The sequence below is a fragment of the Ostrinia nubilalis genome, chromosome 9 (genome assembly GCF_963855985.1).
Source record: "Ostrinia nubilalis chromosome 9, ilOstNubi1.1, whole genome shotgun sequence".
NCBI classification, from domain to species: domain Eukaryota; kingdom Metazoa; phylum Arthropoda; class Insecta; order Lepidoptera; family Crambidae; genus Ostrinia; species Ostrinia nubilalis.
Window position 1 is genome coordinate 7,903,776 of NC_087096.1, and position 16,385 is coordinate 7,920,160.

General features: G+C 35.1%; 2 protein-coding genes across 2 annotated transcripts; both read right to left on the bottom strand.

Moving 5' to 3' along the window:
- Positions 1-6: 6 nt before the first annotated feature.
- On the bottom strand, positions 7-3,150 carry LOC135074531 (protein yellow-like). The gene is made up of 4 exons (XM_063968850.1): positions 2,940-3,150; positions 1,448-1,605; positions 1,116-1,294; positions 7-1,034 (listed from the first exon to the last, which is right to left on the bottom strand). The coding sequence occupies exons 2-4, from the start codon at positions 1,603-1,605 to the stop codon at positions 148-150; spliced, it is 1,224 nt and encodes a 407-aa protein (XP_063824920.1). The 5' UTR covers positions 2,940-3,150; the 3' UTR covers positions 7-147.
- Positions 3,151-3,839: 689 nt separating this feature from the next.
- LOC135074530 (protein yellow-like) lies at positions 3,840-15,721 on the bottom strand. The gene is made up of 4 exons (XM_063968849.1): positions 15,310-15,721; positions 8,323-8,494; positions 5,009-5,190; positions 3,840-4,825 (listed from the first exon to the last, which is right to left on the bottom strand). The coding sequence occupies exons 1-4, from the start codon at positions 15,536-15,538 to the stop codon at positions 3,906-3,908; spliced, it is 1,503 nt and encodes a 500-aa protein (XP_063824919.1). The 5' UTR covers positions 15,539-15,721; the 3' UTR covers positions 3,840-3,905.
- Between the last annotated feature and the right edge of the window lie 664 nt (positions 15,722-16,385).

Below are 16,385 nucleotides of genomic sequence, written 5' to 3' on the forward strand. Positions count from 1 at the left end.
TTTACATTATTTCATTCAAATACAATACCTACGTTAATATTGTTTATCTAAAAGTAAATCACATTAACTGATATGATGTATTACTTCTTATTTCTAGTTCTACACCTAACTATACTAAGTTTTAATTTGTATATTTAGTCCGATAGCCTAAATTTGACATACGTTGTCTTGAACTGCTTTCACTGGGTCCAAAAACATAATTCTAAAATTGTATTCATTTGGATCAATCAAATTGAATTGGTACATCGGTAGTCTATTCGTGATTATCCATGCTCTCTGTGGTATCTCGTGGTCAAGCCTGAGATCGTTGGGAAATATAAGTGTTCTTTCATTGTGTGCAACGATGCCTAAGTTATCGTTTTCATATGGTTTGAGCGTATTCCAACACCCGATACTGTCTTGTGAAATGAGGTTAAAGAACATAATACCGTTGCGGTCCACGGCTGCGGCAGAAATCTGTCCTTCATCCCCACGATTACCGAGAAGTTTGAATTCTCCTACTGAATTTGAAACACGTGACTGATCTCGAATCACTGACGCTGGTACTACAAATTCCCGCGAACTTGACATTGCGTGGTAATACAACGGTCGGTCGCCATTCTGTAGTCGTCCCAGAGACATTCCAAATATGCCATCTGTCCATTGAAAGTTTAATCCATGTAACGTGTAGTTTGACATCAGTGGCTCCGGGAAGAATGTGAAATGACTGAATCTCCAAAAAACAGCATCAGAGGCGCGGAATACGATGAGGCCAAATCGCCACGTGTCAGCAATGTAAACGTGAGTATCTCTACAACGAGCGTCTCTCGAATCGACCACGATGTTACTAATAAGAGAGTTTTGTAGGACGTATTCAGGGGGTATCTCATAACGTGCAACCACAGAGTCTGTTGCTAAGTCTATCGCTATGAGAGATGGTGGACACAGCTGACGAGGGGTTTCAAAAGCCTCAACTTGACCGGAGTCAAGGACCCACATGGTGCCGCAGTGATCAATACTCATGCGGAAGATCGATGTGAAGCCAGTGCAGTTTTCTGTTAAAGAGAAAATAACTTTCAATTTTGACAATAGATAGGATAAAAATATATACGCTTTCAATTAATTATGTAAATTACCTGCTCTATGCCAGTCCCAATTGGGGAATGGGCGCAGTGGTGCTGACTCCGACTCAACGTCAATAGGCAAAGAAGAAAGAGTAGCTGGGACACCTTTCTTCCAAGCTGGAGTGCTCACAAACACTCGCTCCTTCCATCGTTCGACCCCCAGGATGATTGTGTTAATTGGGTTAAACTCCCTAAAAATTTAAAATAATATGTTAGTTCTACGGATATTCTATTTAACCTCCCACGTCGTTCATTCGTTTGCGTTCGAAAAAGATGTAAAGAATAATAAATATATTTTAAAGCTTACAATAATTGAAAATTAAACGTGGGTTAAAAAACATTACCCATTTCGTATAGCTGCTAGTCGCTCTTCAGGCGTTGGGTATTCGAAGTCAATTTGTTTCCATCTGTACAGAGTGCCTATGGCTTTGTCGACAGCAAAGCACTGAGTCACATACAGCGTTAAGATACCGAGTTTAAACAGCAGGGATTTTGGTTCCATCTGTGAAAAACATTAAATGCAAGTAGTACACGAACACTTTTTGAATACACATAACGATTGAAATTGTAGGTATACAGTAAGCAAGTCGTCTTGGAGCCAATAATCGAGTACCGCCGCAAATAATTGCTAATTCAAGCAAATTATGCTTCAACCACAAACTAGGTACCACGCCCATGCAATCAACAGTTGGATTACAGTAAGAAGGTATGTAAGTTGATTACCAAACCATTCTAATTAAGAATGAGTTCCTATCTATTAGTGCGGATATAATTTCGGAATAGATTGATTGGGTTTTAGTGTGAAAGTAGTGTTATCTAGACATTTTATGAAAGTGTAGTCTTAAATTTGAGACCATTTATTCAAATGACAACTTTCTGTTATTAATTTATGTACCTAATACAGAATTTATTTATATAATTAGTAGCTTCTAAGATTTTCTGTGGGATTTCAAATGGCCAAATGCTAACATCCTGAAACTTTTTTTTAATGATTAGGTTGTAATTACGATGAATAAGTAATTACGCATTTTGTGGAAACGTTTACGAATTTAGATGCTGAAATAGTACTGATTGACACGCCCGAATGAGTATTGGTGTTGATTATCAAGATTTAACCGCAGCACCTACCTATGTGAGGTCAGCGGCACTGCCTAGTTCAAAACAGCAGTGTCCGTGATACGTAGGATATATGATATCAATCACTGACAGAGAGTGAAAGAAGTTATATTATAACTCGTTGAGATCAAGTATCAGAAGACAATGATAAATGAAGAACTTACTTAAGTTCGATACATTAAATTCAATACGCAAGGTCACATTTAAGGTCGCAATATAAATTATATGCGAAGGAATACCCCTTAAACCTGCTTTGTACATCTACTCTTATTTACGAGTAGATTAAAATTGACAAAAAAAGGGTATTAATTACGCATTTTTATAAAAATTATTCGATTTTAGTCAAATAGATGAGGCGATAGTAAGGCTTTCTCTACGGTTATTTATGTTATACAGCTGGGTGAGTAACAATAACATCTGGCTATATGGTAATATTGTACCTATTATGTACTCAGTCAATAGTATTTTGCATTTATGATGCTAACATAAACATATTCCATTCCCACCAGATTTAGTTAAAAAAAAAGATAATGTTTATCATTATCATTTTACAACTTATATATTTTCAAAATCTTTTATTTCTACTTTGTTTAAATCAAGGAAACATTACTAAAAGAACCTTTTAATTCTACTAAATACCTACTTATAAAGAAAACGGGATGTTTAGAGTTATTATAAAATATCTATTCTAACAGACATAATATTTTAAAAATGACTTACCTTTCAGTTTCCGGTTAACACTTTTGAAACCACATCAAAATTATTGAATTATTACAATCACAGCACCAGAACCTATACTTTATGTGAATGCGTGTGAGCTCCTAGAAGGCCAATCCTCATATGGCCACTAAATTATTTTCGTGGTCTCAAGTTCGTAAAGTTGCTCTGGTTATATTAGCGCAGTAATTACCTACTTGAATGGACGGTGGACATTTTCCAAAAACAAACTATGCACGTATAACATACCTATAAATACCTATTAATTTGCATAATTATCTAACACAAAACTCGGTCGACTATTACAAAACCAATTAAGTTATGGTATTTCTACTTACAACTATGATAATTTGAGTATGTACAAATCTTAGTAGTTCATGGCTGAGTAACACTATTGATAAATCATTCATAAAAATATAAACTTTTGTCGCAAGTTTATATCCAGATCGTGTATTCCAAAGAATATTAGTTTTGTTGAAAGCTTTCTCAAAAGTTTTCTGAAATAGCTACTGTATGCAAGACGTCGTTAATATGCTTCTATAATCACCAACAAGATAATTAGAGTTGCAAATTATTTATGTTGAGTACCTAGTTAGTTTCTTTTTATTCAATTCCATTTTCTTTTCCCACTTGTGAATAGGTGTTTTGTTTTACAATTGTTGTTTTTGAAACGTGAGTTCTGTGCCTGCAGATATAATGTACAATTCGTTTCCAATTCACTATATAGGTATTCGTTATCAGACGCTGCTGTTTAGGTACGAAGCGATCATGAAAACGATACTTAACATACATTGATTGGCTAGATTCGCTGAATTCTTGACGTCTTTAACGCCTTAAGCACGATTATCGGCAATGTTTTATTTAGGTGAGAACGTATAGCATAATAGAGTAAGATAAACACAGTTTTACAGTACCAGATGTATTTACAAAAACAATATTTTTCATTTAAATAAGTAACAAAGTATGGCTCTAAAACAGTGTTGATTCTTCAGGATCACAGACTGTACCCCTCACAGCCTCCGCGGTATCTGCGTACAAAATGCGGTAGTTGTAATCGTCCGGGTCCAATGGGCCCGCTTGGAACATCGGCAGTCTATTCGATATTACCCACACACTTTGTTGCTCATCCTGATCAACTTTTATGTCATTAGGGAATACGAGAGTGTCAGAATTCTTCGCGACCTCTCCGATAGTCCTTTTATGGTACGGTTTCTTTAAATCCCAGCATCCAATACTGTCTCTCGAGACGAGTCCGTAGAACATTACGCCTCGCCTATCAACGGCTGATGCGGATGATTGCCCAGCTAAACCTCTACTATCACCGACTAGATTAAACTCTGATGCACTACTATTTGTTCTTGAAGGGTCTTGAAGAACCGCTGTTGATACATAAAACTCTCTGTAGCTTGATAGAGAATGGAAAAATAAAATCCGCTCCTCATATTGACCAATAGGGCTCAGTGCAAGACCGAATATTCCATCTGCCCATTGAAAGTTGACACCATGAAGTGTAAAATTGGATGCCAAAGGATCAGGGTAGAACAGATGATGTGAAAATCTCCAAAAATGTGCATCTTTTTCTCTAAAGACTAGGAGGCCGAAACGCCAAGTATCGGCTATGTAAACGTGGGCATCAGAGCAATCTTGCGTCCGTGTGTCGACTATAATATTTGAGTACAAGGAGTCTTGCAAAACATATTTTTTGGGAATCACAAAACGGTTAATAATTTTATCAGAGTATAGATCGAACAGCACAATGCTTGGAGGGCAGATCTGTCTAGGCTTATCTTGTGAATCTATTTGTCCGGAATCCAGGACCCATAATCTTCCGCATGGATCTGCGTTCACTCGAAACACTGATGTTAGCCCAGTGCAGTTTTGTCCATTGTCTGAAACAGAATTTAAATAATTTATAAATAAAAGCTTTTGATATATGGCTGATGTGTGAGGATCGACAGATTGATGTTACTTCGCTAAAATGTGTTTTTTTTTTAAATACTTAATTTCCCAATAAATTAAATAGTTATTTTTTTACCAATGGGATGTGATACGGTTACGGCAAGTATACTTACTGTAAGCTCTATGATAAGTCCAGTCAGGATAAGGCGTAAGAGGCGGCGAGGCCATGCCGCCGTTTCTCGGCACCGTGGCCAGGGTAGCGGGCACTCCTTTCCGCCAGCTCGGCAGCGTGACCCACACCCGTGAGCCCCACACTTCTAAGCCCAGGGGAAGAACATTCTCTGGAATGTACTTTCTGAAACATGATACATAAAAAGTTCTTAGTTCAGGCACAGAATTTGACCTAGTACAGGTTAGTTCAGTTCAGGATCATGTTGATTAAAGTTTTATTACATTTAAGGCTTGGTATTTCTGCTAAAGTAGGTATTTCGCGCTGTCAAAATCTGCGCGCGCAATACTTCGCCGAAGACAGCGCGCCAAAGAGCTCTCGCGGCTACACAGTATAGAAATACGCAGTTTGGAAATACGCAGTTGGTTAGGTTAGGTTGACTTCCTTCCCTTCAAGCGTCACACTCACAGCACTTTCTAATACAAATCATATCCAAGTGATGCAAATTAAAACAACTTTCAAAATTTTTGGGAATATATTTTAGAATCGAATAAACATAGAATATAACTGCCAAAGTAAACACGGTTCAAAGAGGCGTGGCGTCACCCGACCTTCCGGAAGTTCCGCGCCGGCTAAAAAAATTTCAAGATTACGTCACCCGACCTATCGGTAGATCCTCGGGAGCTTGAGCGATTGGAAAAACATTTTATGATCAGTTACTCGTAGTAGCGATTATTTAGAGCTTGGATAATAAATTATAGTTGTTGCAATTCACAAAGCTTTGCATGTGGTTAATTACATTAATCAGTACACGCATCAATTTTGTTCAGTCTTTTTGTTTATCTATATAAATAAAAATGAATTGATGTTCGTTAGTCTGATTAAAACTCGAGAACGGCTGGGCCGATTGAGCTGATTTTGGTTTTAAAATGTTTGTCGTAGTCCAGGGTAGGTCTAAACGGTGAGCAAATACGTGCGCGATATTGTTTTTCTGTGACAGACAAAATTCCACGCGGGCAAAGCCGCGGGCGGAAAGCTAGTTAATAAATAAAAATATCATACTAAAATTGCATACATATTTGTTTTTATTGGTCTGGGTGTTTTCTTTCCATAATTTATGTATAACGTATGTACGGGGCTCTGTATCGAAAATCACTATGAGCAATAAGCATCACACACGGTTACCTGGCAATTGGCAATGTGAGCGCTTTGGATATAAATCTGTAAACTCACTTGCATTTTAACTAAATAAATAAATAAATAAATAAACCTGGAGTGAACTGAACCATCTTAAATGAACGGTATAATATCGAGGTTTCGTCAGTACAGTTGCGAACAAAGGTGTTTGTGTAGTGTAGTTGAGTTGAGAGGTCAGATTATTGAAATAATATAACGAACATTTTATTTTTTAAATACATTTTAAAAATAATTTACATTACAGATAACAATGAGAGGATGACATTGCAAGGTGGTGCCAGTCCAGTCTTAAATCCGTTGATATATGCTGCATCTGCCATGTTTTTGGCTAAAAGATTCTTCTATCTTGCAGTTTAGACTTTTATTACAGACCTCAGACAGTATTTTTGGAAAACTTTTACGCATGGTGGAGGAAGGGACGCTCTAGAGACTCAAGTCTAGAAGGAGTCACATGAACTCCAAGTTTTAAATCCGTTGACATCTGCTGCATCTGCCATCTTTTTGGCTAGAAGATTCTTCTATCTTGCAGCTTAGACCTTTAGCTACAGACCTTAGACAGTATTTTTGAAACATTCTTACGCATGGTGGAGGAAGGGACGCTCTAGAGCAGTGGTTCTTAACCGGTGGTCCGCGGACCACTGGTGGTCCCTGGAGGCATTCCAAGTGGTCCACGATGTGCACTTGCACACCTTGGTCAAAACCACTTTTAACTGATTTTTGCAGTCAAACTGGTTTTGACCGATTATGAGGTGGTCCCTGACAAGACAGAAATTTGGTAAAATGGTCCCTCATGACTTAAAGGTTAAGAACCACTGCTCTAGAGACTCAAAACTACAAGGATACATATGAACTCCAGCTTTAAATCCGTTGATATCTGCTGCATCTGCCATGTTTTTGGCTATAAGATTCTTCTGTCTTACGGCTTAGACCTTTAGCTACAGACCTTAGACAGTATTTTTGTGAAAATTCTTACGCATGGTGGAGGAAGGGACGCTCTAGACACTCAAGTCTACAAGGAGTCACATCAACTCCAGTTTTAAATCCGTTGACATCTGCTGCATCTGCCATCTTTTTGGTTAGAAGATTCTTCCATCTTGCAGCGTAGACCTTTAGCTACAGACCTTAGACAGTATTTTTGTGAAAATTCTTACGCGTGGTGGAGGAAGGGACGCTCTAGAGACTCAAGTCTACAAGGAGTCATATGAACTCCAGTTTTAAATCCGTTGACATCTGCTGCATCTGCCATCTTTTTGGCTAGAAGATTCTTCTATCTTACAGCTTAGACCTTTAGCTACAGACCTTAGACAGTATTTTTTATTATTTATTTGTGTCAGTGTGCTCTTCTAAAGAGTGTAAGACGATTGTATGTAGGTACTATTCAAATGTAATTTTAACTCATTGGTTTTGTCTCATATTTGAGGAATGTACTATGTATCATGAGTAGAGTCTTCGTTTAAAAGGATGCGAACGATTTAAATTTCAATAGGTAGACAAAATTGAATTGAATTTAAGTTTTCTCCAGTAACACTGATATTATTATACTGTGACTCATCAAAGTCATCATTGTCAAAAATATTGACAAATCGCGAACTGTCACAGCCAAAAAACTGACACACGTCCGTCCTCCGTAAGCGCCACCGCGCGACTGATTGAGATTGTCCAAGCCGTCATGGACGATTTTTTCCACATTTTTTAACATAGTAACTAAATAAGACGCAATATAAAAATTTCATCCGTTAAAAGCCCTCAAGTTATTTCTGAACTTTAGTTTAGTAAAAGATTTAGAATCTCAAATCGCTTATTTTAAAAATAAAACCATAAATAGAAAACGAATAGAGGTAACTTTGGGAATTTATTCTATCGAGTCAACTTCATCAAATCGTGTTTCCATCCGTTAATAGCCCTAGAAAATATCCTCAACTATGCCCAATAAAAATCTTAGCCTTTAATTTTACTGTTAAGTACCTCAAAAATGAAAAATGAAAACCTCATTTTCGCCATTTTCTCTGGTACCCGGCCTTAAAACATTTTAATAAAGAAATTAGTGACAAATTAGTAGCTTTCTACTGCAAGATGTGAGAGTTGTTATATATGTTGAGATCTCTGATCGTAATTCCTTACCCATCAGCTATTGCCTGCCTACGGTGTCTAGCCGAGGGGAATTCGAAGTCTACATGCTTCCACTTGTAGAGTGTGTTGAAAGGCGGCGTCTCCGTGTCGGCTGGTATGCTCTGCGCGCGCGCTACTCCCAGCATGGTCAGCCATAGCGCCAGTCCAGCCGCGCGGGTCGCCTCTGGAAACCAGATAAAGAATTTCATTTAGTATTTTTTTCAGCATTTTTCAGAGGGATAAAATTATTTTGAAAACGAGATTAATTCGAGAACAAAACAAAATCGACATTATCTCACAGGATTAACAAGCTACTGAATGGAATGGTTCATAACGACCGTAATTGATGACTTTGGAAGTTGACGAAGTGTAGACCGCATTTTAGTAACCGCAGATTGAGCATAGAGCATAGTAGGTGGCTTGTAGAGATTGGAAGATAATTGATTGGGCTTATATGCCTTTACAGACAGGAGAGATAGGCTGTTCGTTTCCCGTAGATTTATAATATTTTCTTATCTCAAACTATTCCCAACAACTAGCAAGAGTTACAGGGTACCCTTAATACTTATCTAATATCTGAAAATCATGGTAAGTTTGTAACTAGAAGTTATCGAAAGATCTAAATTATAAGAGAGAAAGACTCAACATCGGTAATATCTGTATGTAGTGAAATGCGAAATGCTGACTAAGCATTTATTATTACATCAATTTCCTAGTGACTTACTAATGGCCATAATCGTAGGAAGTAGCGAGCACACGCCGAGAATTGTTGCGTACTCACTTTGCTGGTTGAGGAAGTAATGACAGGCCATACTAACGAGACAACTGATATCGAATGATTCAATGTTATAAAAGCAGTTATTAAATTTCGCGCACGAGCTCAAACATAAACATTTCCAATAAAATAACATACTGTTATGATTATTTTTGTTACAAGTAGGATCTTTTTACTTTACCGTTCGATTTTTGTTGATTAAACCTAGCGCATTTCAGAAAAAAAATTAAATCAAACATTGCGAGTAACCGCAATCTAATCAAACTGAAACACTTTTCATCATTCAATTTAGTTTTAGTACAGTTTTTGTTCATGGTGTTGAGCAGAAATGAAGAAAAAAATTTCGTAATGAATTCACCTAGACGAGATAATCTACCTAAATGAGTTTTCCATAGTTTCAAGTAAAGCGAAAAGGCTTCGCCTATTTTTCCAACTTTATTCAGTCAGGAGCTCGCTATTGACAAAGTTGAAAATCGAGTGGTTACCTATATCTAAATAATAGGTAGATATACTGGTTTACTTATCTCTACAGAATAATAATTAGTACTTTGTCACTTGAATTTAATAAAAAAATCACGACAAATACTTTCCAGCAAAAGGAGAGTCCGTTGCAGCAATTTAATTTTGAGATCTTCTTATTATTCGAAAAATACCAAATTACTTTATTGATAAGTTGACGTGAAGCTGTCGTATAGTTCTTTTCTCTTAATAGCAGTTATTCCGGAGTTGCTACCTTTACTGAAAACCCTAAAACTCATCACCATATCCAATCAACAAGCAGACAGAGACGTGAAGTAGTAATAAATTTCTTATAATTATACAATAGGGTGTAATCAATAAAATTGTTATGTTCTTACATAATAATAGCGTTCCAGTCAGTTGTTTTACGGTACCTATTAATTTATTATGAAGCGTAACTGTCTTCCATTACCTGTCTTACATCGTCTACATATAATTGTTAACTAATGTGGGTAACATTTGATTCTAATCTTGGCATTAACCTGAACTTCATGTCAATTATGTAGATTTTATTATGATTCTGTAAGGTATTAAAAATACAAATCTGATTCCTGGTGCGATAAAGGTATCTGACCTAATGTATTCTTACATCATGCATGATTATAATTATTATACCTACCTATTTATTGATTCTAAACTTAAAAAAAATATTCACTTAAAAGTAACTACTAACATTAGATTTATAAGTATATTATAGACTAATAAAGTACGATAGAACTTAAATTTTTGTAACTTTTAACGCAATATTTGTATTCTTTACAAAGCCTAGATTTTTATATTTTGAAACTTATAACAAAATGTTATTGTTTGAAATGTATCTGGCATTGATACATTTTCATACATTCTCTAACCTCAGAATATTCAATAGCACTGCATCCTTTTAAATGTCTATGTAAATAGCAGATATATCTATCTATCTATCAAGTGCGGTGTACACACCTATTAAACCTTAATTACTTACGTTCAGAAAGATAATTAAAATAAGTTTCGATACATAATTGATATTTTATGTGTGTGATCAATAAAAAAACGTGTTTAATTTCATTTTCAACCGACTTCAAAAAAGGAGGAGGTTCTCAATTCGACCCGTATGTTTTTTTTTTCTATGTTTGTTACGCGATAACTCCGCCAATTATGAACCGATTTGAACAAATCTTTTTTCGGCGTATAGGTAATACCTCAAGGGTGGTCCCGTTTAAATTTAATAATAGAAAAAACAACCCCCAAGGGTGGAAAATTGGGGATGAACTTTTTTATACGCAATATCTCCGCCGATTATAAATCAATTTGAACGATTATTTTTTTGTTGAATAGGTATTATCAAAAGGGTGGTTTCATGCGAATTTGAAGAAAATATTTCACCCCCAAGCACAGTGTGTTATGGGACTGTATAATCGGACATTCTCATTGATTTGATGAACCGTATAGAGCTCAGTTATACAAACATGATAGTAAAACTCCCGTTTGAAAATTCCACGTAGTTTTCGCGGTATAAAAATTCAAAGTTTTTTTTTTTTTTTTTACTTGAAAATTATGCAAAAATATTCTCACTCGTTAACTAATAACATTTAATTCAGAATTGTTATAATACTTCATAGAGCTCTTAAAACTACAAGTAATAAGCGTATTAAGTGCTTCGTAAACGCATTCAGTTAATTAGGAAAAATGATTTTAGTGATTTTTGTTTTTATTTTTTTTCTCAATTATACCTTAATATATGCAAACATTTTTAATTGCAAGATATAGTCTGATATTTAATCTAATTGTATTAATAAAATCAACTTTAAACTCCGGGATATATTTGGGAAAAAACATAAAACGTCTTAATAAAAATTTTAAACGTCTAGGGTCGACAATTTTGGAAGGAATAATTCATTTCTAAAAAGTTTTAAATCCCGCCTGTTATGTGCATAGTGTTGAAGGTTCTAAAAAGTCACATTCACATTGTTTTTAACCGACTTAAAAAAAAGGAGGAGGTTCTCAAGTCGAGTTTTTTTTCTTTTTTAACACTCTTATATTAAGTTGTATGTAAGTAACTAACTAAAAAAGTATGTAAACAAATCTAGGAAGTTGAATTTATCCTACCTTTAATAATTTTCTCATCGATTTGAAACCTATCTAAATCGAATGTCAATACAATAATTTGGAACAATCGAGCTGATGATATTTAAACATCCAAAAGAAATATTGCTATTTAAAGTGATGGGAAATTTACAATTCTATATAGCGCATATTTTCAATTTGATTTTCCTCAAATATATCACGGAATTTAAAGCTGTTTTTTTTTATACAATTAGATTAAATATCAGACTATATCTTGCAATTAAAAATGTTTGCATATATTAAGGTATAATTGAGAAAAAAAATTAAAACAAAAATCACTAAAATCATTTTTCCTAATTAACTGAATGCGTTTACGAAGCACTTAATACGCTTATTACTTGTAGTTTTAAGAGCTCTATGAAGTATTATAACAATTCTGAATTAAATGTTATTAGTTAACGAGTGAGAATATTTTTGCATAAATTTGAAGTAAAAAAATAGGTAACTTTGAATTTGTATACAGCTAAAACTACTTAGAATTTTCAAACGGGAGTTTTACTATCATGTTTGTATAACTGAGCTCTATACGGTTCTTCAAATAAATGAGAATGTCCGATTATACAGTCTCATAACATACTGTGCCAAGGGTAGAACTTTTTTTTAATTTTTAGTTTTTTTTTGTGTTCACGCATTTGAAGTCGGTTTTATTTTTTCTAAAAAGTTAATTATCCATCTTACAGGTCGTAATTTAATGTATTAGGATCAGGCCATTTTTTTTATAAATTAATACAGTAACAAAAAGACTTGTTGAACGAAATATAGTCAACGTACTATATTAAAACAAGTGCAATAAATTTGATTTACATTTACCAAAATAATAAAGTAACTTTCCATTCCAGTTAATTTCGCTTCTCTTGACCTGTAGCGGACTAGAATAAAATCTTGTTTTCATTTTTTGTATTTTGGTAATCAACATTCTAATTATTTATAGATCATAAAACAATAAAAAAACATAACCCTGCTTCTGGTGCAGTCGGGTAAAAAAATGATCATCTTTTTTACTTAAAAATCAATTCAGCTACATCTAAGTTTGATAAAATTGTCAATAGTGAAACCGTTTTGTTTGTTTGTCGCTTAGGCGTATAATTACTTTTCCGACTTTCCCGTGAAATGTTAAGAGTACGTAGCAACGATTGGTCAAACGCCAGTAGTTCTGCTGTGGTTTACGGCCTATAGCCTCAGTGGGTTAGTCACGTAATGCGAGTTCATACTGACCATTTATTTAATACGTATTTTATTTTAGCGTTGATGGCTGGATACAATTGAATTTTTTAAAGTAAGCGCACACCGTTGATTTTTCGTCGGCCGATAGTTTAGTCGGGCAGTTGATCAGTATGGGCATGTATGCGCACACTACGCCGATTCGATTTGGCCGATTCTTCATACAAATTAAAAATTAACTGACATTGAAACGGCAAGGCTAGTATATTATAGCTATTTTCACAGTATAATGTCATACGGCATATTGTTGTGGGGCTCAGCCGCGGACATTGAAACTGTGTTTGTTCTGCAGAAGAGAGCAGTGCGGGCCACCTTTTATATGTTCGCAAAAATATAGAGCAATTCACGAAAAAGAGCGATTTGCATAACTTTAATACAAGAAACAAAAATAAACTTGCCGTTCCAAATTTCAGACTGCATAAGATTGGGAATTCATTTATGGGGAAATGTATTAAATTATTTAATAAATTACCACAAACTGTTGTAGAACTACCCATTCATAAATTCAAAGCACATATTAAAAGTACCTTAATGAAAAAGGGACGATGATTATTTAAAAGATAAAAATGTTTGGGATGCGTAACTGCCTAGCTCGCATAAATATTTATAACTATGTATTTTGAAAACCTGTAAACCTTTGAAAAAGAGGCTGACAATAGTGTCTGAGTTTCTTGCGCTGCTTCTTCTCAGCACTGGCCCATTTATTGTCCTGAAGCAGTGGTAGGGTTAATACTGTGTCGGCCGTTTGGTGTAGTGGTTCAGAACGGACTACTATGCCGAGAGGTCCCGGGTTCGATTCCCGGCCGGGCAGAAATTGAAATGATGAATTTTAATTTCTGTGACGGGTCTGGGTGTGACTATGTATAATATTTATGTATTTAAAAAAAAAAGTATATAAGTAGTATATCTGTTAAGCTAGCACCCATAACACAAGCATTAAGTTGCTTACTTTGGGGCTAGCTGGCGCTGTGTGAAATTGTCCAAAGATTTATAATTATTTATTATTATTATTATTATTATACTGGGACGTGTAAAAGTGCTTTTTTAAAGCCTACTTACAGAAATAAATGAGTTTTACTGAGTTTTTACTGAGTTTATCGGGCACAACTATCGGCCAACTAAAAATCAACGGTGTGCGCCTACTCTTAAGGCATCTGTGTACGCATTTTTTAAATATTTGTACATAGATACATTACATACGACTATTGATGTAATTAACTTTAATTAAACTATGTATATTTAATTTATAATTAATAAAAATATAAATGTATTTTCGGTATAAAATACTTCTAATAATCCGACAATTAAAAGGATTGTATGCAATGCTTAGGTGGTTATGATGTGAAACCAGTAGGTACTTGCAAATATTAGTGACCCATGAAAACGCATGATCAAATTACTTTTTTTCTTATTATCTTATCTTCATCACATATGTACATATAAATGTAAATATGAACATTATAGTTGTAATGCCTTGTACTACATATATATTCTGTTATTATTTAGACGTAGGAGCATATTTTGGCAAGATTTAATTGACCAGTTTGTATGGTCACATGGTGAGATACTTAAAATCGATTCTACTTTCACCGAGGTCTCTGTTGCACAAGAACAACGTGTATGTTGCAGTTGCAATGCTTTAGATATCTTAAAATAGTGGTAGAATTCCACGCAGAGGACATAAAATATATCGTAACTAAGTACTGCATACGGGATATAAAATGGGCACATTATTCATGGTGTGCAATTTGCGAAACTAAGTTGCGGTCTAATCTAAAGCTAATGTCAATAGTTAAGAACTTATTTATTAACTTAATGACAATCTTACTAACTTGAGCTGTTATCTACAAGTAGTACGTATAGTTTAACTCAGTGTTTTTCAACCTTTTTCATGACGCGACCCCCCTAGTATGAAAAAAGTTTTTGCGACCCCCTGACCGTTCGCTTTTTTTTCATGCCTTTTACAAAGATGTTGTAGGGACCGAATTCTTCAATCTATACAACATTTATGCATTTGCATAATTAGATTTCGAATAAATCTAGCTTTAAAACTTCTCTGATTTTTACTGAGGTAGTTTTTACGAGCTCTCGCGACCCCCCAGGGGGTCGCGACCCACAGGTTGAAAAACACTGGTTTAACTACTACAATTATCAATAGAGCTTTGAAATTATCGATCAAACTAATAATTAAAAATAATTAATTCACCAAGTACGGATTCCAAAACAAAAGTACACACACTAAAACTGTTTTTACTAATTTACTATTGTTTAAGTTAATAGGTTTTATTCTAATTTTGCAACATAGTTAACCTTATTTGATTTTACTGAAACTTTATTTGACCATTATGACAAGTGTGAAAAGCCATTTGAAAAAAACTTACCATTTTTCTTAGGATTAGTCTGTTCACTATATCCAAAATTGTTTTCGTCAACATGTTGCCTGTAATCCGATAACTCGTAGCCGTTATCACTGTTTTGTAAAGTCACTTCCCAAGCCCAGTCGGGCTTGCCATTGTTCCAGGTGTTAACACTTTTGTACCGGCTGTTAATATCCGCAAACAGCGAAGGCGGTGAAGACCACTGTATGAACCACTGATGCGACAAAGCCATCGTTTACATAATATCAAAAAATATTTCGTCTCGTTTCCTCTAGTTCACCAAGCATTGACTCGACAGAGACAGCAGCGTGAAACGGTGCAGTGAAAAACGGCATTGCAAAAAACGCGTGAGTACGAGCGCGGGTCTCTACTTTGTCTGTCGTGCGGCCCTTTCGCACCGGGCTCACTTGGCCCCACTTACAGTCGGCACATCTGCAAGCTTTATATGTAGCATCACTAAACGCTAACCTTCAAAGCAATAGATACACACACGGTACTATGAATATACCTACCCTAATATGAAAGTTGATACGCAAAAAGTTTAAATTGATCGCTAAGCGGGTATTAGATGATAATAGTTTTTGCACACCATAATCATATGCACTTTGTGGTTGGATTAACATCTAAAATCTTAATTACCATTTTACTGTAGCAATATTAAAGATCTAGTTTTAGTATAGAGCGTTTATGTATACCTATGTTTATTTTGTCTGGTGTTTGAGCTTGTTTGAGGATTTTCAATTCAATCAACTGTTATCATTGTGGACTCAAAAGTAGGTTTTGTAGCTATGTGTTATGATTTCGATCTTATGTTACAATTTGTTTGACCAATTGATTCGTCTGAGCCACGCAATTTTAGAAAACAGGATTTTAGGGGGTTTTAATGCTTATGGCGATTGTATTGTGAAATTAGACTAATGTAATGCACATTACGAAAATGGACAGTATTTCCGTAAAAATCTACTAAACATAAACACAGAAACATTAAGGAATGCGATTACCTTATTATGTAAGCATAAGTTTTTGTCTTGCTGTGTGATTGATTGGTCACACTACATTCATAAAAAAACAGGGCATGC

Coding starts and splice junctions, on each gene's coding strand:
- LOC135074530 (XM_063968849.1), bottom strand. CDS start 15,538: ATGGCTTTGTCGCATCAGTGGTTCATACAGTGGTCTTCACCGCCTTCG. Junction 8,495..15,309: donor GACTAATCCTAAGAAAAATG/GTAAGTTTTTTT, acceptor TCTGGTTTCCAG/AGGCGACCCGCGCGGCTGGA. Junction 4,826..5,008: donor GACTTATCATAGAGCTTACA/GTAAGTATACTT, acceptor ATTCTGTTTCAG/ACAATGGACAAAACTGCACT.
- LOC135074531 (XM_063968850.1), bottom strand. CDS start 1,605: ATGGAACCAAAATCCCTGCTGTTTAAACTCGGTATCTTAACGCTGTAT. Junction 1,295..1,447: donor CTAGCAGCTATACGAAATGG/GTAATGTTTTTT, acceptor TTAAATTTTTAG/GGAGTTTAACCCAATTAACA. Junction 1,035..1,115: donor TTGGGACTGGCATAGAGCAG/GTAATTTACATA, acceptor TCTCTTTAACAG/AAAACTGCACTGGCTTCACA.